Genomic DNA, 27,530 nt, shown 5'->3' with positions numbered 1-27,530 from the left:
ATATTATAAATCTATTAACACATTTAATTGAAACAGATACAAAGCTATCTCTAGACCCTTACCAGACATGTGAACACAGCATGAGGTAAAGATTCTAAGAGGAAGTGGATGGCAGAAGAAGAGAAATTAGTTTTAAAACCTCAGAGGCCATTCCTAAATTTTTCCCTCCACATCCCCATGCACACCTTCCATTTCTCTTCAAACAAGAGTTAACTTATAAAGTGATATTTTGACATAAATATATACATTTAAGATGCCATTTTACTTTTGTTCTTCATATTTTTTCATAGATATTCCCAAGTCCCTTGGTCCAATCTGAGCCCAGGCTCTAGCTTTGTAACTTACTTTGTGGCCTTGGCCAAGCCAGTTTTCCAGAGTCAGTTTTCTTCCCTGTAGAAACAGATAAATCTACTTATCCCCTTCACAGAGATTGAGAGAATGAAATGAGGGACTGTACATACAGCTCTCAGCACAGTAGCTGATACATGCCAGGCACTTACATGGATTGTTCCCTTCCCCCTCCTCTTATAGAACAGGGCTGCAGCAAATTCTTGGCTCTGGACTCTAAGGTAGGGTAGCTCAGACCCACAGTCTTTCTGACCAACCAACTCAATAGTATTCAAATGCCTGCTAGTGACACTACAAGACAAGGATCTTCAAGACCACAAGGAAACTGTTAGGCTGGACACCATGGAGAAATTCCTGGTTGTGAAAGTTATTATGTCTGGGATCCAAAGAAGAGAAGGGTTTCAGTTCCTTCCCTAGAAAACTCTTAAAATCAGTGTGGATATCCAGAATGTCATGAGACTCATGTTCTACTATTGTCCCACTCCCCAAAATATCAAGCCCTGTATTTAGCAATATCTGGGAACGATCTCACTGAGTACTTACAATGGGCCTTTGAGGTGGGGCTAAGTAGGTCCATTTTTCAGATTAGGAAACTGAGGCCTAGAAAAAGAAAGGGCAAGATCAATCAGAGAGAGCTCCAGCTTACTTTTAGTTGGGAGTGAGTCAAAGTCCTCCACGTGTCCAAAACCCAGCTCTCTGGACCTCTCCATTCTCTCTGAGCAATTACCTCTTCTTACATGCTCTCATCTCCTCCCAGTCATTCTCCACTTTGCCTCTAGAGTCACCTCCCTAAGACATCCTTCCAACCTTATCACTCCCATGCTTTGAAACATAAAATAACTTGGCATTATTTAGCACACTTAATAAATGTGTATTGGGTGAATGTGTGCCTATACTATTAAATCCAAACTCTATTTTGGATTAAGTTAAAGGTCTTTCACAATCTGGTTCCAGCCTAGCTTTTCTAGGTACATCTCCCATTTCTCTTTCCCACCTCCCCACTCCATATATGAACCTTATGTTCCAGACACCTTGGCCCACTTGTCCTTTCCTTTCTATATGTGTTGTGCCCTGTCCTGGAAAGTCAGTCCTCCCCAGTGGACTGGAAAATTCTCAGTTATATTTTAAGACCTATTTACATCTTCTCTGCTCAGATTACACTTTATCCATTTCTGTATTATGACAGCACAATGCACTGTAATTAATGGGTTACTTTTCATTCTCTCCTGCTCCTCAAAGGCAAGGACTTGCTTTTATTTATCTTTGTTTCACCCAGTGCCTCCCCCAGTACCTCCTTCGTTGACTGGCAAAGTTTGAACTCGGTAACTAGAATGGATGGAGGGCTGGAAGGAACGTGGTCAACCCCTCCCCATCCTTCAGCCTTAGCAGCTGCTCCCTCCTCCCTTCCACCTCTTCTCCACCCCATCTGAATGCCAAAGCCACGAGTTCCCAGACAGCTGCCAGAACACTCAACCTCTCGCTCTCACGGGCCAAACGAATATCACTATTCCCTTGTACTCCTCACAACCTTTGACACAATTATCTGTGACAAATTGACTTAAAGTGCAGCTGCAGGAAGAGAAACAGGAATGTCTCGCTTGGCCTTCTGGGAGTTGTAGTCCTGCAGGCCTCCGGGCTGCCTGGCTGGTCCTGGAGCTGCGGACTACAGCTCCCAGGCCTTCTCCATGTCCCTACCGCACAGGCTCAGAGCCCCATGCCGGGAGGAGGTGGTTACATTGTGTCTATTGTATCCCTGGGCTTGTGTGTTTGTACCTTTCTCAGGACGTGAAAGTGAGAGTGAAAAGCATGGCAGATGAACAAGAAATCATGTGCAAATTGGAAAGCATTAAAGAGATCAGGTAAGTGGAACTTTGCAGCTCCCTCCCAGTCCCCTCCGAAGCTACCCAAATCCCTCACTGCGGGAGAGGGCTGCTAGCTACGGAAAGTGTCTATTGTTGGGCTACTTGCGGAGGGGGACTGAAAAGGATCCCATTCACCACGGAATTCAAGGATGGGAATGAGGCAGGGGAGAATCGGAACTGAGACTAGCAGAGAGAGAGAGAGGCAGACAGAGAAACAGACCGACCGAGAGGGATCTTTTGCCAGATGTGTCTGAGAAAGCCAGATGCAGACACACGGTGTAAGTGTGTTTGTGTTGGGGGGGGGCGGGGGTGGGTGGGTGTTGGTCCCAAGACAGCTTTATGCTTCTTGTGTGGGAGTTGGGGGAATGGCATTCTTGGACCCATTATTTTTCAAAGCGTTTGTAGGCTCCAAGGTGTATTTGGCTCCTTGCTCTTTAGGTGTCTAGATTTTTTTTTTTTCAGTTTTCTGTTCAACTTCAGGACCTCGAGCTCGGGCGAGCCTTTTGAGAGCAGAGTCTAACACATCGGGGCTGGTGGCGGCTGCCCGGGGCTGCAGACTGGGGATGCGGAGGAATCCCTGCAGGCCAGGACAGGGAGGACAGAGAACACTCGCTCTTATGTATTTTTTGCTTTCACTCACCACTTTCTTCCTCTCCTACCCGGTGCTTGGGAAGGGGGCTGGGAGTGATGGAGACTGGGGAGGCAGTTGCCGCCTGCAACAGTTGATCTCAGGCCCCAGAGGTGATGGGCTAATGGGCGGGACGCAAAGTGCGTGTTGCCTGCATCCCCTACCCCTTTTCTCCAGGAGTGGCATTGGCTAGGCGATGATACTGTCCTTGCTCAGAGCACAATAACGCCAGTTGAGTGGACTGCCTGGGCCAATACCAGGCCTTCCTTCACCCGCTCTTCTCTGCCAGGACACCCTGTCCCCCACCGACCCGCCTCTGCCTCGGCTTTCACCCTCCTTCTGAGGGTGCCCTGGGTTGGGCCGTTCCCTTTAGTATTTTCCAGGAACCTGAAGAAAAATGGGGGAGGATATCAAGTCCCTTTAAGAAATAAGACTTTGACCAAGAGATTTAACTCTTGGAGTGAATGCCTTTGGTGAGACTCACACATGATGGTGGTGGTGGGGAAGCACCTTGGCTTTTTTGTCCTTTGCAGGGGTTATATTTCTACTTCTGCTGGAGAGTAAAAGGAAGGAACTATTATTTATTGAGCCCCTGGTGTGCCAAGCCGCTTGACCTACTATTGCGCATTCGGCAATCCTGAGAGCTTCCTACACTTCCTTTACAACTGGGAAAATGGAGGCTCAGAAAATTTAAGTAATTTTTCCAGAGCCAAACAGTTTGAAAATGCCAGATTTTGACAAGAACCCAGTCAATTTGTGTGCAGAGGCTCTGGTCTTCCCATTCTATCCCTTCGGGTCCTAGGAAAGGGTAGACAGGGTGTATATTGCAATTTATTTTCTGCAAAAGAATCAGGATATAGGGAGTGAGGCATCTTGGTGCAGGAAAAAGTCAGCTGTCATAATAACAGTGCAGCTAATAAGAAACTTATGCCTGCAAGTGAAGAGCCTAGACTTATTTTTACCAGACTTTAAAGGAATCCCTACCCAACCCCAAGGGAAGGAACAGTTGGGAACAAGGAAAAGTGACCCTTTCTAGTACAGACCAAATGGGGGGCCATGACTTCGACCCTCACCAGTGGTAAACCTGGCATTCCTACCACTACTAGCTGGGATGGGATCCTAAGAGGCCTAAGAGAGGCCAGAACTCTCACCCTCAACCAGCAATAACAAAGAGCCTCTCCCCAACCTGGATGTCAATCAGAGACCCAGTGGAGAACCTGGACTTATACTGCCCCCCTTCCCTGAAAAAGTAGCACATCAGAGGAGGCCTGCAAAGACAAAAGTGTTAAGAGAGATCCAGAGTGTCCAAATTTAATTGAAAAAAATCACTTGCCATACCAAGATTATCAGTTTCAGTGGCAAGAGGAAGTAAACAGATGCCAGGGTTGAGAGAGCACAGAGGTTGGAATTATCTGACAAGGATTTTAAAGCAGCCATCATAAAAATGCTTCAGGGAGCAACCACAACACACTTGCAACAAATGATACAATAGAAAATCTCAGCATTTAAATAGAAAGTCTCAAAAAGAAATATAAAACACAAAGAAGAACCAAATGGAAGTTTGAAAACTGGAAAAAAAATATCTAAAAACTCAATGGATGGGATCAACAGCAAGATGGAGAAGACAGAGGAAAGAATCAGACAACTTAAACATAAAACAATAGAAATAACCCAGTGTAAACAACAGAGGGAAATTAAATGTAAAAAGAAAAAAAAAAGAAAGAAAAGAAAAGAAGGAATTGAGCAGAGCCAGAGCCTCCAGACTTGTGAGACTATAACAAAAGGTCTAACAGTCATGTCAACAGAATCTCAGAAAGAGAGGAGAAATAAGGCAGGACCGGAAGTACCTGAAGAAGTAGTGGCTTAAAACTTCCCAAACTGAGCAAAGGGCATAAACTTCCAGATCCAAGTAGCTAAGCAAACACCATGAAAAAAGACCCAAAGAAATTCATACCAAGACACATCAGAGTCAACCTTCTGAAAACAGAAGCAGAGAAAAGATGTAGGAAACAGCCAAAGAGGAACAACATCTTACCTGTACCTTCAGGGAAAAAAAAAATAGAAAGTCAGCAGATTCCTCATCAGAAACTGATGAGGCCCTAGCAGGAAGTAGCACAACATTTTTCAACTGCTGAAGGAAAAGAATCGTCAACCCAGAATCCTATGTGCAGTGGTAATATCCTTCAGGAATAAAGGGATAATCAAGACATTCTCAGATGAAAGGAAACAGGGAATTTATCAGTAGGAGGTCTACCCTATAAGAATGAAAAAAGTAAGTCTTAAAACAGAAAAGAAACAATAAAAGGAGGAACCTTGGAAGAAAGAGCACAGTAGGCAAAAACATGGGTACATACAACAGAATTTCTTTTCCTCTTGAGTTGTATGAATCCTGTTTGATGATTGGATCAAAATTTATTACACTGTCTCATGTGGTTCTGAATGTATATAGAGGAAATAGTTAAGACATTTATATTATAAACAGGGAGTATAAAAGAATGTAAAAGGGAGGTAAATTTCCATCTTACTTATCCATTTATCTGTTGATGGACACTAAGGATTCTTCCATATCTTGGCTATTGTAAATTATGCTGCTATGAACACTGGGGTTCATGTAACTTTTTGAATTAGTGTTTTCATTTTCTTTGGATTATATACACAGGAGTAGAATTACTGGATCATATGGTAGTTCTATTTTTAGTTTTTTGAGGAGATAAATTCTGTATGTTGTCATTTATATGTGGAATCTAAAAAATAAAACAAATGAATGAACATAGCAAAATACAGAAACAGACTCACAGATATAGAGAACAAACTAGTGGTTACCAGCAGGGAGAGGAAAGTGGGTGAGGGGCAAGATAAGGGGTAGGGGATTAAGAGAAACAAAATACTATATATAAAATAAATAAGATACAAGGATTATAAAACACAGGGAAATAGTGCCAATATTTTATAATAACTTCAAATGGAGTATAATCTATAAAAATATTGAATCGCTATGCTGTACATTTGAACCTAATATAATATTGCATATCAACTATGCTTTAGTTTAAAAAAATTATAGATACATCAAAATGAAATTTGAAAAAAATGTTCAAGTCACCCACAGGAAGGCAGGCCAAAGAAAAGAGAAAAACTAATCACAGAGAAAAACAGGTAACAAAAAATAAAATGACACACTTAGCCTTAACATATCAATAATTATGTTGAATATAAATGGTCTAAATACACCAATGAAATGACAGTCGATTTAAAAACATGACTGAACTATATGAGAAAGGGTCAATCCACGAAGAAGACATAATTCTAGATGTGTATGCACCAAAAGTGATTTAAATTAGCCTTCTTTTGATAATTTTACAGTAATATGCAAAGGTTATATCACTTGGTTTAAGAACTGAAAATAGGGAAAGTATTACAAATACAACTCGATTTTCACATGTGGACCAGTAAAACATGTATGAGAGGTGGAGAGAAGGAAGGGGTAGAAGGAACTGGAGAAAGGAACTAACATTGGTTGAACACCTACTGATTTCAAAGCTCTTAGCTCATTTAATATTCAACTCTTGCTAATGGAAATCTGTGGTAGGAATTATTATCTGCATTTTACAGAAAAGGATACTAAGGCTCAGGGAGGTTAGGTAACCTATCTATGGTCACACAGCTAGGAAAGGAAGAGAGAATGTATCCTCCTATTCACATGGCATATGCATTTCAACAAATGCTGATAATCTAATTAACCATTATTCACAGTTCTTCAACTGCTCTAATCCTAAATCCCTCAAAGGTATAAACAAAGCAGCCTATTTCTGTTAAAAAAATAATTTTACTTCTGCACTGAAGTAGCAGTGATGAGGATAATATCGCCCCAAAACCTGATTAAGTCAAGCTGAGAGTCAGACACACCCCCAGGCACAGGCACAGAAATATACACATTCATAGTCACACACATTCATGTACATACACACTGATGGCAGAATTTGAAGTGGAAAATGTCTCAGGAATGGATTCTCCCACCACAAACCATTCCCCACTTCTGACTCTGACCACATGCTCACAGCCCTGTCTTTCCTCCTAACCCCAACCACACTCCAACACTATGCTGCAGACCTTGGGCCCCAAGTCCCACACTGGTCTATTTTGCCCATCAATTTCTTGGGCTTTCAAGTGGTGATGAAGGAGCATGTGGATATGTGGAAAGGGGAAGGAAAGAATGGAACAAAAGAGGAGAGATGGAAAAGAGGGAAGGAAAGGAGAAGAAGCCATGAGGCAAAGAAAGTGAGTGTAGCCACTGCTAGAGCAACCAGAGCCCTTCACCAGCTCCCCAAATGCATACTAATATTTCCTTAACATGCACATGTCATTCATACACACACATTGCACTCATCCATGCCCCAGTGCACACATATCCATACACAATAAACTTTACTCACTTAAGAAAGGAAAAACTCATTTTGGAAGTAAATATTGTAGCATTAAGTAGATCCTCTTAAGTCTTTTTCTCAAGTCTTCTCTTTTTCTCTCTCTACACATTCTCCTGAGTTACCTCTTATACTCCTACAGCTTCAAATATTATCTTCATTTCTCCAGTCTCTACCCCTTAACTTCCTTCCAAGCTTCAGCCTGATATATCCCACAGTCTACTGGGCTTGTCTGCCTGGTTGTTCCACAGACACAGCTGAAGTCAATCAACTCTTAAGACTTTGTCTCTTCCTGCCCCAATCCAGCTCCTCCCACTAAACCACTTGTTTAATGCCATCATTCTCTGCACAGTTACCTCAGATTGAAACCTGGATATTGATGCTGATTACCCTTGCTTTTTTATAACTCACCTTTGATCAGTTAGCAAGTCCCACCTTCAACATCTGGCTCATATTCATGCCCCACTTTCAACCTCCACACTCACTGTCCTGTTTTAGGCCTTCATCATGACCAACCTGGATAATTATAATATTGTAGCGCTTTCTACCTATAGAATTGCTTTCCTATTTTCAGTCTGCCCCCTATTTTTAATTCCATCCACACTGCTATGAGAACTACCTTCCTAAAGCACTGGAGTTACTATGTTATTCCTCAAACACATTCACTGACTTCCCATTGCCTGTAGCAGTATTTTTCAAAACACAGATCGTGAACCATTAGTAGGTCATGAAATGAATTAGCTGCTAGTAGGATTTGTAAAAAAAAAAATTTATACAAAATAAGATAGAAAATATCAGCATACATTGCATAAGAAATGGTAGGTATTCTCTGTGGGAACTTTTGTTTCAGTTTTCTATCTGTGTTTGTGTGTCACAATATAAGATTCATTTCTCATTGTAAGTCATTTCCTACTATATGTCCATAGACATTTGCCTATAATTGTTGCCATGACATTCATGCCCCTCTCCCCCACAAGTCTGTCCCAGACCTACCTTTCCAATCTTATCTACTACCTCTCATTTTCATTCACCTTATTCTTTATCCACACAGAAGTTCCTCACTGTTTTATATATTTCCATTCTTCCAGGCCTTTGCTAATGTGGGTCCTTCATTCTTTTTTTTTTAATTGGGGTATAGTTGCTTTACAATGTTGTGTCAGTTTCTGCTGTACAGCAAAGTGAATCAGCTATAAATATACATATATCTCCTCTTTTTTGGGTTTCCTTCCCATTTAGGTCACCACAGAGCATTGAGTAGAGTTCCCTGTGCTATACAATAGTTCTCATTAGTTATCTATTTTATACATATTAGTGTATATATCAATCCCAATCTCCCAATTCATCCTACGTCTTCTTTCCCCCCTTGGTGTTCATACATTTGTTCTCTACGTCTGTGTCTCTATTGCTTCCTTGCAAACAGGTTCATCGGTAACATTTTTGTAAATTCCACATATATGCATTAATATACGATATTTGTTTTTCTCTTTCTGACTTATTGGGTTAGCCAAAAAGTTCATTCAGGTTTTTCTGTAAGATGTTATGGAAAAACCCAAACGAACTTTTTGGCCAAAACAATACTTCACTCTGTATGACAGTCTCTAGGTCCATCCACATCTCTACAAATGACCCCATTTCATTCCTTTTTATGTCTGAGTAATATTCCATTGTATATATGTGCCACATTTTCTTTATCCATTCATCTATCAATGGACATTTAGGTTGCTTCCATGACCTGGCTATTGTAAATAGTGTTGCAATGAACATTGGGGTGCATGTATCTTTTTGAATTATGATTTTCTCAGGGTATAAGCCCAGTAGTGGGATTGCTGTGTCATATGGTAATTCTATTTTTAGTTTTTTAAGGAACCTCCATACTGTTCTCCATAGTGGCTGTATCAATTTACATTCCCACCAACAGTGCAAGAGGGTTCCCTTTTCTCCACACCCTCTCCAGCATTTATTGTTTCTAGATTTTTTGATGATGGCCATTCTGACCGGCATGAGGTGATACCTCACTGTAGTTTTGATTTGCATTTCTCTAATAATTAGTGATGTTGAGCATCTTTTCATGTGCCTCTTGGCCATCTGTATGTATTCTTTGGAGAAATGCCTATTTAGGTCTTCCACCCATTTTTTGATTGGGTTGTTTGTTTTTCTGGTACTGAGCTACATGAGCTGTTTGTATTTTTGGGAGATTAGTCCCTTGTCCATTGCTTCATTTGCAAATATTTTCTCCCATTCTGAAGGTTGTCTTTTCGTTATGTTTATGGTTTCCTTTGCTGTGCAAAGGCTTTTAAGTTTCATTAGGTCCCATTTTTTAATGTTTGTTTTTATTTTCATTACTCTAGGAGGTGGGCAAAAAAGATCTTGCTGTGATTTATGTCAGAGAGTGTTCTTCCTATGTTTTCCTCTAAGAGTTTTATACTGTCGGGTCTTATATTTAGGTCTTTAATCCATTTTGAGTTTATTTATGTGTATGGTGTTAGGGAGTGTTCTAATTTCATTCTTTTACATGTAGCTGGCAGATCCCTCATTCTTAATGTCCTTCCCTTATTCCAAGCCTGTAAATCCTACTTATTCTTCAAGGAAGACCCAGAGCAAACACCACCTCTTGTTCAAAACCTCAAATTCCCTAGTCCAAATGAATCACTTACCCCTTTGGGCTCCCACAGGGAGATTTATTATAGCACTGAAGTTATTCTGCCTTATGGTAAAGTTTTGAACTGACATGAGTCTGCCTTCCTTCCTTCCTTCCTTCCTTCCTTCCTTCCTTCCTTCCTTCCTTCCTTTCTTCCTTCCTTCCTTCCCTCTGTCATTGTTGTAGCAGCTTCAGCAGGCTCCACTATCACCTCGCTTGAAAACTAAGTCAGTTTTGGCCCCAATGCTCACTCAACAACAAGTCACAGAACAGCTGGCAACTCTGGGACTTAGGGATGGGCAAGTCAAGCCAATTCTGGCTACAGGAGAGAGAATGCAAGAGAGTTGACATTTGATGCTAAGCTATAAGAAAGTCTTCAAGGTGAACTGTTCAAAGAAAACTTCTTTTCCAACAGTAGCTGCTTTTCCAGATGCACAAATAAATATTAAATGGAAGAACACTTGGTACTTAGGCAGTGTTCTCATCAGACTAGAGTAAGCAGGAAAAGCCGGCTCCTTTTTTTTTCATTCAGTTACATTTACCAAGCACCTGTTCTGGGCCATACACAGGGCTGGGAAATTCTCAGAGTCTAAGATGAATTAGATCTGTTCTCAAGGATCTTAGAATCAAGGTGAATAGCTCTGATCTCTCCCCTGAGTTCTGTACTCACATATCCAACTTTCCACTTAACCAACCCCACTGGATATATCACTGGCATCTTAAACAGACCCCAACAGAACTCTCAACTTTACCCGCATCCCCACCCCCAGTCTCCTTTCCTAGTCTCCCCCATCAGTAGTAAATGCCACCCCCATCCCCAAATCTGGAATCATTCTTCACTCTTCCCTCTATGACTCCATGTATCCAAAACACTAGCACAGTGGTTGTCAAACTTGGGCGTGCATTAGGCTCCACCTGGCAGGCGGTTGAAATCTAGATTGTTGGGTCCCATCTCCAGAGTCTCTTATTCGGAAGGCCTGAGACTTTGCATTTCTAACAAGTTCCCAGGCAATGCTGTTGCTGCCGGTCCAGGGAACACACTTGGAAAAACCACTGCATTAGTAAGACCTGGCGGATTATGCCTATATAATATATTCTGGATCGGTCCACTTCCCACCATTCCCTTAGCTCATCAACAAATCTGGGCAGTTTTCCATCCATCTCTGCTAGCCAGTGTCTTCACTTGGTCTGCCCATCCTCAAGTCCTACAGGTCCCAGCTTTCCTACTCTGCTTGTTGAGTGAGTGTTGGGGCTAAGTCACCCCTTAAGCTGGGTGACAGATGAGCCTGCCAAGTTTGTCCCAGGAATAGATGATCCATTGCCCTAGAACTTCTTCTGCTCTCTACCCTTCCTTCTCCACATTAGTCAGCAAAGAGCCATTGGAAAGAAGTTAGCCAGCTGAATATTTTTGTCTTGGCCCAGGACTCTGTCTGGAGAGGCTGTGGCCTAAGGAGGTCAGGAATCTTCATTCAAGATTTAAGTAAGACTGTAGCCCCAGTGATTGTGGGAAATCCTAAGGAAGTATTCTGTGGATTTCCTGGGATTCCGTGGCCATACCAGCTGCGCCTTAGCCTCTTGGGAGGATTTCATTAGGAAATTTTCCATATAAAATCGGGTCTTTAATGACTTGGATGCTTTCCTCACTTGTAGGGCCAAACATTCCACAGATTCCATCTTATGGAGTCATCCAACAACTCTGTGCAGGACTACACTGAGTCTTACTTCTCAGGTAGATAGAATTTCCAAGCTTCCAAGAGGTTCCATGATGTGCCCTATTTCACCCTTAAAATTGGTGACTGACTGATCCAGGGCAAGATTCACCCCATTGGCTTGTTTTCCATGGCTTGAAATACATCATATATGAGGAAAGTTCCTTCGTATGGTGGAAAGGTCATCAGGTTCAGCACACTGGATTCTGCACTTCCTGGCTTTGTGATGTTGGGCAGGTCACTTTACTTCTCACAGCCTCAAATTCTTCATCTGTAAAAATGAAGCTAAACATACCTATTTATGTGGTCATGATGAAGATTAAATTAGATAGCGTATCAAGTGCCTAGGACAGTTGCTGGAACATAGTAGACACCAAAAATAGATAGATAGATAGATAGATAGATAGATAGATAGATAGATAGCTATTTTTATTAAATAAATCCTTTCTTAACTCCCAATTCCTTCCCAGTTCCTGGAACTTATACACTCTTAGTAAATCTTAACTGAATGAATTAAAGCCCCCCACCCATGATAATATCTTTCTTTCTCTGAGACTACTGAGATTACAGTCAGTACCCTGGACTTACCACTTATTTGCATTCATAATTGTCACTCCAAATGTAATTGTTGAGCCAAAGCGGTGTGATAGATGACATGGTGTTTACAGACAGAAATATGGTATAGTGTCAGTTTCTAGAAGGCTCTTATATATATAATTATCCAGATTTCAAATTGCTTCATGTGAAAGTCTGTACATGTAGAGGACCCAGAGGACCATAGCTGCATGCTCTTGGGCTAGTTCCTTTCCCATTCTGGACATTTGTTTCTTCATCTCTGAAGTGAAGAGGATAGATTTTATTGGTGGCTTTGAAGTAATGTTCTGAGGAGCCCTGGGAGTTGCAGGGAGGTGTATCAAGGCCTACTCTGGTAGAGTCAGGCAGGGTTGGATTTGAGGAGAGAATAAAGACTCTGGTACCCACTTCCACTTGAACCATAATAGTTATGATTTGACCTATTTTCTATATTGGACCACAATCAATAATTTTACTTGAAGGAAGGGGTCTTCTCTTCAGTCACCCCCAGGATCCAGCACACTGTTGGGTAAGTGGCACTTGCTTAATACATTTATTTTTGTCTGCATGATTGATAGAAAATGAAAAGAGAAGGAAGCTATTATGTGTGTGCGCATTTAAGCAGTGGCTGGCATAATGCCCACTCTGTAGATCTGTGAAAGGAACGACCTTTTACTTACCTTTAATCTTAGCCCAAACTACCCAGTTGCTGGATAGAGCATGGAAGGCTGGGCATTAGATCCTAAGCTTGAACAGCATGGTGTAGGCAATCAACCACAAGGGTACATTAACCCACTTCCCATTCCTCCCGGGTACCTCATTTGTCCAAATCCATTTAAAATCTGTTTTTTCTACACAAGCCTTTTGACGAATCACTCATTTTCCTGGGAAAACAGGAGCAGAGGGGTACAAAGAGCTTAGAATTTGTGTGTTTAGATTTAATTCTGGGTACAGTAAGAAGACAATGGAGGATATATTTTTAACAGCTTTATTGAGTTGTGATTTACATACCATAGAAACCATCCATTTTAGGTATACAATAAGTTCCCTACACGTTGCGAACTTTCAAAGATGCAAACCTGTGCTCACATGTCCAATCATGTACATTAGTTCATGTGTCTGGCGTGCATTGTTATGTGGGTGCATCTTCTACAAGTGGTTGTACTTTTGTGTACTTTACTGTACAGTACTGTATAGAGCACAGTAGTAAGTATCTTTATTTCAAGCCCAGGATGTCCAGAAGCATAAAAGCAGCAGTGATGCAGCTGATACTGCTAAGAAGCACCAAACATTGTACTGTACTACTGTACTTTCCAAGGTACTGTACTGTAAGATTAAAAATGTTTACTTTTTGTGTTTGTTTTCTATGTATTATTTGTGTTTACAGTATTATAAACCTATTACAGTACTTTACTATATAGCCAATTGTGTTAGTTGGGTACCTAGGCTAACTTTGTTGGACTTACGAACAGATTGAACTTACGAACGTGCTCTTGAAATGGAACTTTTTCATATGTAGGGGACTTACTGTACAATTCAATGACTCTTAGTAAATGTACAGAGTTGTGCAACTATCACCACAATACAATTTTAGAACATCCCCAGCATCCCCAAAAGAGCCCTTATGCCCAGTGTCAGTCCATCTCTGTTCCCACACACAGGCCTAGGCAACCAGTAATATACTTTCTGTCTCTATAGATTTGCCTTTTCAGGACATTGCACATAACTTAGCACATTGTTTTTAGGCTCATACACATTGTACCATATATCAGTATTTCTTTCCTTTTTATTGGCAAACAGTATTCCATTGTATGGATATACTGCATTTTGTTTATTCACTCACCACATGAACATTGGGGTTGTTTCCACCTTTTGGCTCTTATGAATGCTGCTCTGAACATTTACATATAAGTCTTTGTGTGGAAATATGTTTTCATTTCTCCTGGTTAGATTCCTAGAGTGAAATTTCTGGGTCATATGACAAGCATGTGTATAACTTTTTAAAATAATGCAAAACTGTTCTCCAAATTGGTTGTGCCAATTTCCATCCCCAGAAGCAGAGTATGAAGGTTTCAATTTCTAATCCTGTTGAACATCTTCTTCATGCATTTATTTGCCACCCATCTATCTTCTTTGGTGAAGTGTCTATTCAAACCTTTTGCTCATTTTTCAGTTGGGTTATATATTTACTTATTGTGAATTTTGAGTGTTCCTTATGTATTCAGGATACAAGGCCTTCATCAGATACATGCTTTGCAAAGATGTTCTCCCAGTTTGCAACTTGTCTTTTCATTCTCTTAAGAGTGTCTTTTAAATTGCAGAAGTTTTTAATGTTGATAAAGAAGTCTTACTCATCAGTATTCTTTTTTATATGGATTGTGATTTTTGTATAACATAAGGAAAGACCTTGCCTAAGCCAAAGTCACAAAGATTTTCTTCCAGAAATTTTAGGTTTTACATGTAGGCCTATAATCCATTTTCACTTAATTTCTGTGTATGATGCAAAGTATAGGTTGACGCCTTTTTCTTGTTTGTTTGTTTTTGCATGTAGATATCCAGTTGTTTCAGGGCCTTTTGGTGAAAAAGGCATTCTTTCTCCACAGCATTGCCTTTGTATCACTGTAAAAAATCAGCTTTCCATATATTTGTGGGTTTATTTGGGGACTCTCTGTTCTGCTGCATAGGTCTATTTGTGTATCTTTATGCCTATACTTCACTGTTTTGATTACTGCAGCTTTAAAATTATTCTTGAAAACAGGCAATGTAAGTTCTCCAACTTTGTTATTCTTCTTGAGAGTTGTTTTGGCTGCTCTAGGCCCTTTGCATTTCTATATGAATTTTAGGTTTCACTTATCAATTTCTACAAAAATGCCTGCTGAGATTTTGATAGGATTTCCAAGATACCACACTGCATTTAGACAGCTTTCTTTTGAATAGCGTTAGCATGGTGTATCTTCTCACTTTTACTTGTTCCCTTATATTTAAAGTGGGATTCTTATAGGCAGTCCACAGTTTGGTTTGTTTGTTTGTTTGCTTGTTTCTTCCAATCTGGCAATCTGCTTTTTAACTGAGGGTGTTTAGACCATTTATATTTAATGTGCTTGTTGATATGGTTAGGTTGAGATCTACCACCTTGTTGTTTTCCATTTATCTCATCTGCTTTTTTGTTCCCTTTCCCCTCCCTTTATGCCTTCTTTTGATTAAGTATATTTTATGGTCCCATTTGATCTGTTTTTCTGACTTATTAGCTATTATTCTGTTTTTTTATTATTTTAGTAGTTGCTTTAGAGTCTATGATATACATCTTTACTTGTCACACTTTATCTTCAAGTGATCTCATACTACTGCAGATATAGTATAAGAAACTTACAGCACTGTATTTTTATTTCTCCCTTTCTGCCCTCTGTGCTATTACATTGATGCACTTCTTGGTTTAAACTGTTGGTTATCTTTTTAAAGAATTTAAATAACAAGAAAAAGTCATTATATTTTTCCGTGTTCAATGCTCTGTATTCCTCTGCTATTATTTTCCTTCTGCTTGAAGAGCATACTTTAACATTTATCATAGAGCAGGTTTGCTGGTGATATAGATCCCAACTTTTCTATGTCTCGGAAAGTCTTTATTTCACCTTTGTTTTTAAAAGTTATTTTCAATGTGTAAAGAATTCTATATTGGCAGAGGTTTTTTCTTTTTTTCTTTTTCCCAGTACTTTGAAAATAATATGCCACTGTCGTCTTGATTCTATCCTACTTTGTTCCTCTTGGGCAGCATGCCTTTTTTCCTTGGGCTGCTGTTAAGATTTTCTCTTTATCATTAGTTTTGAGCAATTTCATTGTGATATGACTTGGTGTAGTTTTCTTCCTGCATCCCATGCTTGAGATTTGTTGAACATTTTAGATCAGTGCATGTATAGTTTTCATCAAATTTGAAACATTTTCAGTTATTAATTTTTCAAATATTTTTCTTTTCTCCCTCCTTCCTCATCTCCAGTTACGTGTACTTTTAGCCACTTGAAGTTGTCCCACAGTTTGCTGATGCTGTTTATTTTTTTGACCATTTTTCTCTGTATATTTCATTTGGGAAATTTCTATTGGTATGTCTTCATGTTCATTAATCTTTTCTCCTTTATTGTCTAAATTGACTAATGTAGTTTTCACCTCAGACATTGTAGTTTTCATCTCTAGATATTTTATTTGGGTATTTTTCATCTCTCCCACAACTGTACTTAACGTGGCCAGTATTTCCACAAGCTTTCTGAACATATGAAATGCATTTATAATAACTATTTGTATCCTTGGCTACTAATTCTATCAACTGTGTCATTTCTAGATCAGTTTTGATTTTTATTCTCAGCATTGTGGATAGCATTTTTCCTGCTTCAAACTGCACACCTGGCAAGGTATGGTTGGATGCCAGACATTTTCAAATTTACCTTGTTGACTGCAGATTTTTGCATTCCTATAAATATTCTTGAGCTTTCTTATGGCATGTCATTAAGACACTTGGAATCTGTTTTATCCTTCTGGGCCTTGCTTTTCAGCTTAGCTAAGTGGGACCATAGCAGCATTTAGTGTAGAGCTCATTTTCCTCATTAGTGATGCAGAACTTGTCTTTGTACTCTAATGCTATACAAATTGTGAATATTTTCTACCTTCATTGTTTGGAACAGTCACTATTCTCAGCCCTTTGTGGGCTCTGATCACTGTTTCCTCTAATCCACTGAGGTGGTTCTTTCCTTGGCTTCAGGTAGTTAGTTTCCTTACACACATGTGCTGATCAATATTTCAGTGAGTACTTGAGGGGGAGCCTCTGAAAATTGTAAGCATTCTCTCTCTACACAGGTCTCCCCTCTCCAAAACTCTTTCCTGTGAACTCCAGGTTCCTTGGCTTCTCCAGACTCATAGCTCCATTTCCTCAATTGAGGGAGATGGCCAGGCTCTGTCTGAGTTCCCCGTCCCTGTCTTGCAGTCTAGAATATTTCTCTAGGCAGTAGGATGGGGCAATCTTCAGGCTCATCTAAGCTTCTCTATCTCTCAGAGATCACTGACCTTACTTGCCTGAAGTCCAATGATTTGAGCACCGTTTTTTTCATATGTTTTGTCTTGGCGTTTTTGTTTGTTTTGCTTTTAGTTATTTTGCACAGGTGGGTAAATCTGGTCCCCGTTACTCTATTTTGACTAGAGTGGAAGTGAAGGTTATTCCCCAAATTTGGTTTTAAAGGACCAGATTTCACCATTTAATACACACATATTTTATATTTTAAAAATCTAAAGTCAGGATGTGTCTTAAATACAATTCTACCTTACAACTGCCATTGGCCAAGAGGGAATTGTGTTATTGTTCATGCATGAGCACATGCGAACTTGGCCATGGCTGTTCATATTATCATCCCTTCAATTGAATTATGTGCATGATTATCACTGTATGTGTTGACTTTAATTGCCACTTAAAGTATCTTCAAAAATATTTCATCGTGGTTTTCCCTTGAAATAAAAGGTTATTGTGTATGAGAAATGACTCAGACTAGAAAAGTCTGATTAAAATAGTGTCTTAAATCAGTCTACCAGAGCTCTTTCAACAACTATTAAATGAACATTTAAATTAAAAGAAAACATTTTGTCATAATATAATAGGTAGCATTTTTCTCTTAGTAGTCCATAAGATAATGTGTACCCTATGTCCAATGGCATTTTAGATTCAAATAAATGCAGTAGCCAGTTAACTGGGATGTTTATTGGTAAAGCTAATCCAACTTGGTTCCAAATTAACAGTGGTTAAAACAAGACAGAAGTTCACTTCTCTCTCACATTATCAGTCTGGGAACAAGCGGCCTGTGGTTTGTGTGGTTATTCCGTGTTGGGGACTCAGGCTCTTTTTATATTGTTGCTTCACCATGTGCAGGGTGTAGCCTTCATCTACAGGGTTGAAGATGGCTTGATGTTGTGTATACATGTTAGGCAGTGGGAGAGGGCAAAGGAGAAGTGAATGGCACACTCCTTCCCTTTAGGGTCACAGCTTAGACGTTGCACACATCACATGTGTTTTCATCCCACTGGCCAGAACATTGTCACGTGGCCACAAACAGCTGCAAAGGAGAGAGGGAAATACAGCCCTTAGTCCAGGTGTCACATGCCCAGATGAAAATCAGGGGTTCTATTATTATGGAGGGGGAGGAGAATGAATTTGGGGGGGGGGACAAGGAGCATCTGATCTGTGTTCTGTGTGACCCTAGGGTTTTCAAATTGTTGGAGCTGCCTATAGAAGGAATGGTTTGTCTAGAGAAATAGTGAGAGCTCTGTGACTAAGTTGTTCAAGGAAGGCCTAATTGAACACTTGGAAGTGATATTATAGAAAGCACTTAAGCAGTGGCTGGCAAAGGGATGATAGATGCCTTCGAAGGTCCCTCCCAGCCTGGAGAGTCACATGTGCTCAGGTCCTACCCACATTGGTCTGTGAGTACCACTTGCTGTATGTGAATCACTTGGCTGCTGTCTGTGCCAAGGGTTTGGCTTCACTGAAAATGCCCAAATACATACAGAGACCTTCAGATAAAATTCTATTTAACCCCCAGAGATCAGGGATGGGTCGTGGGGGTGGGCAGAGCAGCAATAACTAGGCAAAGCTCTTAATCAGTTCTTGATGGTGGTAAGATAGAGCTGCTAGGTAGTCAGGCAGAGGTTGTTTAAGAGAGAAATGAGACCAGCTCAGGGTGCATTCTGTTACAGGTCTCCAGTTGGGGCATCCCCTAAGCTTCCGCATTGCTCCTCCTTTCTGAGTACAAGCACAGAGAACAGGTGCCCTCATGCACTACTGGTGGGAGTGTGAACTGGTGTAGCCATCCTGCACAGCAAATTGGCACTTCTTACTTGAAATAAGAATACACGTTACCTGTGCGCCAGATTTCCCACTCCTGGGATATAGCCACCTAAATTTACTCAGACAGACACAAGAATATTCATCAAAGTATTGTTTGTGGAGGGGGGAGATAGAAGCAAAGTGAGAGTTTATCCTTGGAAGTGTGGACAGGTAAAATGTGGTGGATGACCACACTTAGAAGCAAGGAATCCTGGATCTTAACATCAGAGTGCCATATGAAAACTATATGTTATCAGTAGTCTATACCGTGTGTGTGCGTGCGTGCGTGTGTGTGTGTGTGCACGCGCGCGTGCGCCCAGGCGCGCGCGCCCAGGCACGCGCATGTTAGTCAGCTTAGTCTGCCACAAAGCAATAACACATTCTGGGTGGCTTAAATAACAGACATTTATTTTCTCACAGTTCTGGAGGCTGGAGATTCATGATATAGATACCAGAAATTTTGATTTCTGGTAAGGGCTCTCTTCCTGTCCTGTAGATGGCTGCTTCCTCCCTGTGTCCTCATTTGGCCATTCCTCTGGTCTTGTGTGGAGACAGAAAGAGCTCATGCGTCCCTTCCTCTACTTATAAGGACGTCAATACAACCAGATTAAGGCTCTACTGTGATGACCTCATTTAACCTTACACTTCCCTAAAATTCTCTCTCCAAATATTTTGGAGATTAACCTTATACCTCCCTAAAAGTTCCCTCAAAGTACTTGGAAGTACTTTGGGGGTTAGGGCTTGAACATATGTATATTAGGGGACTCAATGCATTCCATAACATTCCTCCCTATGCCTCCCACCAAATGCATGTCTTTCTCACATGCAAAATTCATTCATCCCTTCCCAACAGCCCCAAATGTCTTAATGCACTCCAGAACCTATGCCCAGTCAAAAGTCTCATCTAAATATCACCTAATTTAGGTTTGGATGAGACTTGAGGTATGATTCATCCAAAGGGCAAAATTCCTCTCCAGCTGTGAAACCAGACAAATGATCTGCTTCCCAAGTATAATAGTAGGACAAGCATAGGATAGACATTCCCTTTTGAAAAGGGAGAAATCAGAAAGAAGAGAGGGATGATAGAGCCCAAGAAAGTGCAAAACGTAGCAAGGCAAGTTTCATTAGATTTTTCAGGCTGGAGAATAATCTTTGGCTGGATGCTTTGGGCAGTATCACCCCCTCCCTCACAGCCCTTTGCTGTTGCCTTTCTCCTGAGGCACTAGTCAGAGGCAGCCTGGCCCACTGAAACTGAGGAGGCAACAGCCTTGCCCCCAGAGCCGGTTAGGTCTAGACCCAATGGTGGGAATGGCAGCCCTGATGATCCCTTAATCACCTTTGGTGTCATTCTTTCCTTTACTTGAAGGATGAAGCATGTTTGCAGCTAAGTAACTCTATTGTCCTGCCTTGTAGATTCCAAAAACTTTCCTTTATTTCATCCTCTCTCTGCTCCCCTTGGTCCATGCTGACAGTGACTGTGCTTGTATAATCCCATCTCTGTTCCTGACTTCTGCTGAGATACCTAATTAAAATCATGAGTAATCTCCTCAAGGAGTGGTTTTCTAGCCACATCCTTGGTGTTCTCTCCGGAAGATGCTTTATATTTTTTGCAATATGGATAGAACGAGAATTTTTCCAATCTTCAAGTTCTGGTTCATCTTGCTTAATGATTCTTTTGATTTCTCTCTCTCCTCTTGCATTTTACTATAAGCAGCTGAGCTTCACATTCAACACTTTGCTTAAAAATCTCCTCAGCTACATATCTAATTTCGTTGCTCACAGGCTCTACCTTCCACAGAACACTAGAACAAAATTCAGCCAAATTCTTTGCCACTTTATAATAAGGATCACCTTTTCTCCAGGTTCTAATGACATGTTCCTCTTTTCTCTTTGAGACCTCACTGGAAGCATCGTTAATGTCCATGTTTCTACCAACAGTCACTTCAATGCAATATAGGCTTTTTCTAGCATGCGCCTGAAAACTCTCCCAGCCTCTACTCCTCATCTAGTTCCAAATCCACTTCCACATTTTTAGGTTTTTATTAAAGTAGTACCCCACTTCATGGTACCAAAATCTGTGTTAATCTGCTCAGTCTTCCACAACAAAATACCACAGACTGGGTGGCTTAAACAACAGACATTTATTTTCTCACAGCTCTGGAGGCTAGAAGTCCATGGTCAAAGTGCAAGAAAATTTACTTTCTTGTAAGGGCTCTCTTCCTGGCTTATAGACAGCTGCCTTCTTGCTATGTCTTCACATGGCCTTTCCTCTGTACCTGTAGAGACAGAGAGAAGGCAACCTCTGGTGTGTCTTCTTCTTCTTCAAAGGGCACCAGTCTAACTGGATTAGGGTCCCACATTTATGACCTCATTTAACCTTAATTACCTCTCTAAAGGCCCCCCTCTAAACACACTCACATTGGGGATTAGGGCTTCAACATATGAATTTTGGAGGGACATGATTCAGTCCATAACACTCTCTCTCTCTCTCTCTCTCTCTCTCTCATTCTCTTTCCCTCTCCCTCTCCTTCTTCCTCTCCTTTTCTCTCCTTAATATACATCAATAATTTACCGTTTAGAAGAACACATGCAACACAATAAATAGGCATTAAGTAGTTTTGAATGGTTGCCTGTGTGGGGCGTAAATGATGTAGGAAATGGGGATAAAAGGGAAGGAAGGCATAAGGAAGGAAGGAGGAGGAATTACACAACAGAGAGGCCTTGTCTACAGAGAAAAAAGAGGGTGAAACTAAAAAATATTTGAAATAATGGCTGAAGACTCCCCAGATTTGTCAAGAGATATACACCAACTGATTCAAAGAGGATAGACTCATAGAAATCCACACCAAGACACATCATGGTTAATGTCTGAAAACTAGAATGCCTTAAACTAGTCAAAGAGAAATTACACCTTACCTATAGGTGAAAATAGTTTGAATGACAGTGAATTTCCCATCAGAAAATATAGAAGCCAGAAGGAAGTGGCACAAGATTTTTCAAGTCCTGAAAGAAGAGAACTATCAACTGCAAATACTACATGTAGCAAAAATATCCATCAAGAATGAGGAATAAATTAAGACATTCTCAGATGAAGAAAACTAAGAGAATCTGTCACCAGCAGATCTACCCTAAAATAATAATAGCTAAAGGAATCTTTCCTAAAAGAAGACAACATGGAATATCAGGAAGGAAGAAAAACCAAGAGAAAGAGTAAAAATATAATTAAAATACAGTACATTTTCCTTCTTCTGTTTAGTTTTCTAAATCATTTCTGATGGTGGAAGCAGTAACATGGTTCTCTACAAACATAGCTCTTATGTAGGAGAAATATTTCAGATAGTTATATTATAAATGGTGGAGGGTAAAGGGGGCATAAAGGGAGGTAATGTTTCTACTCTTCACTCACCCTAATAACAAGATGACAGAGAAGACTATGATAAATTATGAAATATAATACCTAGAGCAACCACTGAAAAAACTATAGAAAAAGATACACTTCAAAACAGTATAGGTAAAATGTAATTCCAAAAAACATTCAATTAAAGATAGGAGGGCAGCAAAAAGGAAACAACAGAGAATCAAATAAGAGAGAGATCAAATAGTAAACAAAAATTAAATGATACACTTAAGTCCTAACTTATCAATAAGTACACTGGATATAAATGGCCTAAATACTGCAATCCAAATACTGATCAGCCAAGATGATTAAAAAATATGACCTGTCTATGTGCTGTCTACAAGAATCTCACTTCAAATATAAAGATATAGGTATGTTGAAAGAATGAAAGAAGATATACCATGGAAACATTAATCCAAGGAAAGCAGGAATGGATATATTAATATCAGATAAAGTAGACTTCAGAGCAAAGAAAATTACTAGGTACAGAGAGGTACATTAGATAATGACAAAAGTGTCAGTCTGCCAAGAAGACCTGGCAGTCCTAAATGGGTATACACCAACAACAGAACTGTAAAATATGAGAGGCAAATCTGACAGAACCAAAGGAAGAAATAGACAAAGCCACAATTATAGCTGGGGTCTTTAACATACGTCTATCATTTGATAGAACTAGACAGAAAATCAGCAAGGGTATAGAGCTCCACAACACCATCAATGACAGGATCTAATTAACATTTATAGAACATTCCACCCAACAACAGGATACACATACTTTTCAAGTGTCCATGGAACATATACCAATATAGACAGACCATATTCTGGGATACAAAAAAAAAAAAAAAAAATTCTTAACAAATTTAAAAGACAGGAAATACAGTGTGTTCTCTGACATTAATAAAGTCAAACTGGAAATCAAGAAGTCAGAAAAAAATACCAGGAAAAAGGATAATAATAATAAAAAAAATTCTAAAATAACGCATGTTTCAAAGATGAAATCTCAAGGGAAATAAAAATACATTGAACTGAGTGAAAATGAAAATGAAACATATCAAAATGAAAATTGAACATATCAAAATGGGATGACGCAAAAGCAGTGGTGAGAGGGAAATTTGTAGCACCAATGCCTACTTTAGAACAGAGGAAATGCCTCTAATTAATAATCTAAGCTCCTACCTCAAGAAACTAGAAAAGAAGAGCAAAATAAAACCGAGGCAAGCAGAAAACAGGAAATAATACAGATAAGAGCAGATACTGATGATTAAAAGCAGAAAGAAAAGTAGAGAAATCAATGAAACAGAAAGCTGAATATTTGCAAAAATATATAAAATTGAAAAACCTCTAGCAATACTAAGAAAGAAAAAAGAGAGAAGACACAAATTGCAGACATCAGGAATGAAACAGAAAATGTCACTACCAACCCCACAGACTTCAAAAGAATAGCAAAGGAATACTATGAACAATTCTACTCATTACAAGTTACATGAAATGGGTCAATTCTCAAAAAACACTACCACAACTCACCCGATATAAAATAGATAATTTGAATAACCCTGAAACTATTTAGAAAATTAAATTTGTAAAGTAGCAACCCCCAAAACCAGAACCTCCATGCCCATTTGGTTTCACTGGAGAATTTTACCAAATGGTTAAAGAGAATTAACCCCATTTCTTAACAGTCTCTCCAAAAAGCAGAAGTGGAAAGAACACATCTCCATTTATTTTATGAAGCCCTTAATACCCTGAAACAATTTCAGGCAAAGACAATACAAGAAAATTATAAATTAATATCCTTCATGATTATAGATGTAAAAATCGTTATCAAAGTATTAGCAAATAGAATTCAGCAATATATTAAAAAAAAATTGACACCATGACCAAGAGGGGTTTATTCCAGAGATGCAAGGTTAGTTTGTTATTCAAAAATCAATTAATTGTTATGTATCATATCAAAAGGCTAAAGAAGAGAAATCTCATGATTATGTCAATTAATACAGATAAAGCACTTGACAAAAGTCAGCACATATTTATGATAAAATCTCTTTAAAAAACTAGGAATGGGGGTGGGGGGACTTTCTCAACTTGATAAAGTACATCTACAAATACCCTTCAGCTAGCTAACAATACACTTACTTGTCAAAGAATGAATGCTGTCCTACGTAGATCACAAACAAGGCAAGGATGTCCACTCTCAGCACTGCTAGTCCATATAGCACTAGAGGTTTTAGGCAGGACAATTAGGCAAGAAAGTAAATAAAAGGCGTACAAGATGGAAAGGAAGAAATAAAATTGTTTTTGTTTGCAGATAACATGATTTGTCTATGTAGGAAATCCTGATAAGTCAAAAACAAAACAAAAAACCAGAAAACTCCTACATCTAACACGTGGGTCAGCAAGATTGCAGAATGTAAGATCAGCATTAAAAAAAAATAGCAATATGCATGTGGAAACTACAATTACAAAACATGAAACCACTTACAAGCACTCAGAAACATGAAATACCTAAGTGTAACAAAGATTTAACAAAAGATGTATAGGACTTTTATGCTGAAAACTACAAAATGCTAATAAAACAAATCAAAGGCGATCTAAATAGAGAGAGACACTGTATCCAGGGTTTGGAAGATGAGTCAATATAGTAAAGATGCCAATCCTCCCAAATTGATGTACAAATTTAATAAAATTCCCATCAAAATGCCAGAAAGATTTTTGGTAGATATAGACAAAATTATTCTAAAATTTATATGGCAAGGCAGAAGAACTAGAATGGCCAAAAGAATTTTGAGATATAAAAATAAATGGGAGAAATCGCTCTTCCTGATTTCAAAACTTATTATATAGCTACAGTGATTAAGATTGCGTGATACTGACAAAGGGACAGACACATAGGTAATTGGAACAAAACTGAGAATCCAGAAATTGATCCACACAAGTATGGCCAACTGATTTTTGACAGAGGTGCAAAAGTAATCCAACAAAGGAAGGACAGTCTTTATAACAAACGGTACTGAAGCAATTGCATATCCATAAGCAAAAAAAAAAAAAAAAAAGAATCTCAACCTAAACCTCGAACTTTGTACCAAAGTTAACTCAGAGTGGATTGTAGACATAAATGTAACTATAAAACTTTCTGAAGATAACATAGGAGAAAATTTGCAGACCCTAGAGCTTAGTGAAGACTCTTAGACATGACACCAGAGCATTATCCATAAAATATATATATAGATTGGACTTCATCAAAAAAAAGTTTTAAATGTTCTGCTAAGGACCTGGTTAAGAGGATGAAAAGACAAGCTAATAAATGGGAGAAAATATTTGCAAACCTCATATCTGACAAAGCACTCATATCTAGGACACATAAAGAATTCTCAAAACTCAACCCTGGGAAAACAAACAGTCCAATGGGCCAAAGACATGCACAGACATTTTTTGGAAAAGGACATACAGATGGCAAATAAGTACATGAGAAGATGTTCAGTATCACTAGCCACTAGGGAAGTGCAAATTAAGATCACTTTGAGGTATCTCCATATACCTTTTAAAACAGTTCAAGCAAAATGGCTGGCCACATAGAGGAACTAGATCACTCATACATTGTTGGCGGGCATGTGAAATGGTACAGCCGCTCTGGAAAACAGTTTGGCAGTTTCTCAAAAAACTAAGCATGCAATTACCATACAAACCAGCGATTGCAGTCTTGGTCATTTATCCTAGAGAAATGAAAACTTAAGGTCACACTAAAACTCGTAGTTGGATATTCATAGCAGCTTTATTCATAACCGCCAAAAACTGGAATCAGCCCAGATGTCCTTCAGTGGACATTGTTTAGAATTGTCAGTGCATGGTGATAATAAAGAGCAGACCAACTTTAGTTGGTTCTATTAATTTTTTTTTTAATTCTCTGCACACAATGCACCTCTTTATTTTCCGCACCTGGGGTGGACTGCTCTCACTGCCCGGCCCTTGGTAAACCACTGCTGAGAGGTAACAGTGGTACCATCAAAGGCTGCAGTGACACCGCTGTCCCTCCACTAAAGCATGGGCCGGGCTCCCCGCCAGCCCCCGAGAAACTGACTTTAGAAATAGCAGTAAATAGAGGCTATTTCTGAACTCCATCTTCATAACTCTGCTTCCCTCTCATAACGAGGAGTCTTAGCCCTTCTGCCCCTTAGCCAGGGTCCCTAGTCCTTGCCATTTCTTGCCACAGTGGACAATAGAAAAAGGCTCCAAAACACCTTGGATTGTGGCTACCCTGGCCCTCATACCCAAAGGATAAAGCTGCCATTTTGCTGGTGACAGTCCTCCTCCTGAAGGAGAGGAAATACCACGGTGCTTTTGAGGAAGCCTTTGTGCCTTTGATTTTCCAGTTCCAGGCAGCACTTTAACTGTGACCCCACCAGGTGAAAACCTTTGGTTTATTTTGATTTAATCTGGGATTGCAGTGTCCCCTGCCTGACAACATGGGGTTGTCTATAAGCAGAATTGGACATGGATGGAGGAGGGAGGATTAGATAAAAGGCACTCATCCAAGCAGGGAAAGATGTACTATGTTGATTTCTATGAAGTGTCAGTGAGAGAGATCTCTCACCCCTGATTTCATTTAGTAGTAGTCGCTAGCATCTTAACTGAATTGATTACAAATTAGGAAGGCTTGGGCCAGCCCTATAAAATGCCATTATTCATACTGACATTATGAGGTGACTTATGTTAATGATTATTATTATAGTCTTAATAAGTGGTAATATACCTTGCTACTCATGCTAGTACATGTGCACACATGCATGTGCACACACACACACACACACACACACACATTATACACACATCCTACCCATTGTAGGCTCTTTATAACAAAGTTTAAACCACTGTGGTAAAGGAGATAACCATAGCAGAAGAGTTGGGCAGTGTGGGGAGGGACAGGTACTATCATTTGTTGACTGCTCACCACGTGCCACATACTCTGCTTGGGGACTTTACATGTCTTAGCTCATTTAGCCCTCAGCAAAGAACCTGTAAGGTAAGTGCTATTATTATTCCTGTGTTACTGATGAGGAGACCAGGGCTGAGAAAAGTGAAAAGAGATAATCAGATTATGTCACTC

At 39.7% G+C, this 27,530-nt stretch overlaps 1 protein-coding gene across 3 annotated transcripts in view; it reads left to right on the top strand.

The window, feature by feature from the left end:
• Positions 1-2,063: 2,063 nt before the first annotated feature.
• ZC4H2 (zinc finger C4H2-type containing) overlaps positions 2,064-27,530 on the top strand; it is a 35,260-nt gene continuing 9,793 nt past the window's right edge. For 2 of the 3 annotated variants that reach the window (XM_068533295.1, XM_068533294.1), the window contains exon 1: positions 2,064-2,207. In XM_068533295.1, coding sequence (XP_068389396.1) covers positions 2,155-2,207 — 53 coding nt within the window. In that variant the 5' untranslated portion in view covers positions 2,064-2,154. Of the gene's footprint in view, positions 2,208-13,402; positions 13,495-27,530 lie in introns of all 3 variants that reach the window. The other variant, XM_068533293.1, reaches the window with a different exon arrangement.

This window comes from Eschrichtius robustus, chromosome X (genome assembly GCF_028021215.1).
Source record: "Eschrichtius robustus isolate mEscRob2 chromosome X, mEscRob2.pri, whole genome shotgun sequence".
Classification (NCBI taxonomy): domain Eukaryota; kingdom Metazoa; phylum Chordata; class Mammalia; order Artiodactyla; family Eschrichtiidae; genus Eschrichtius; species Eschrichtius robustus.
Note: the sequence above shows the minus strand (reverse complement) of the source record. Positions and strands in the feature narration are given on the sequence as shown.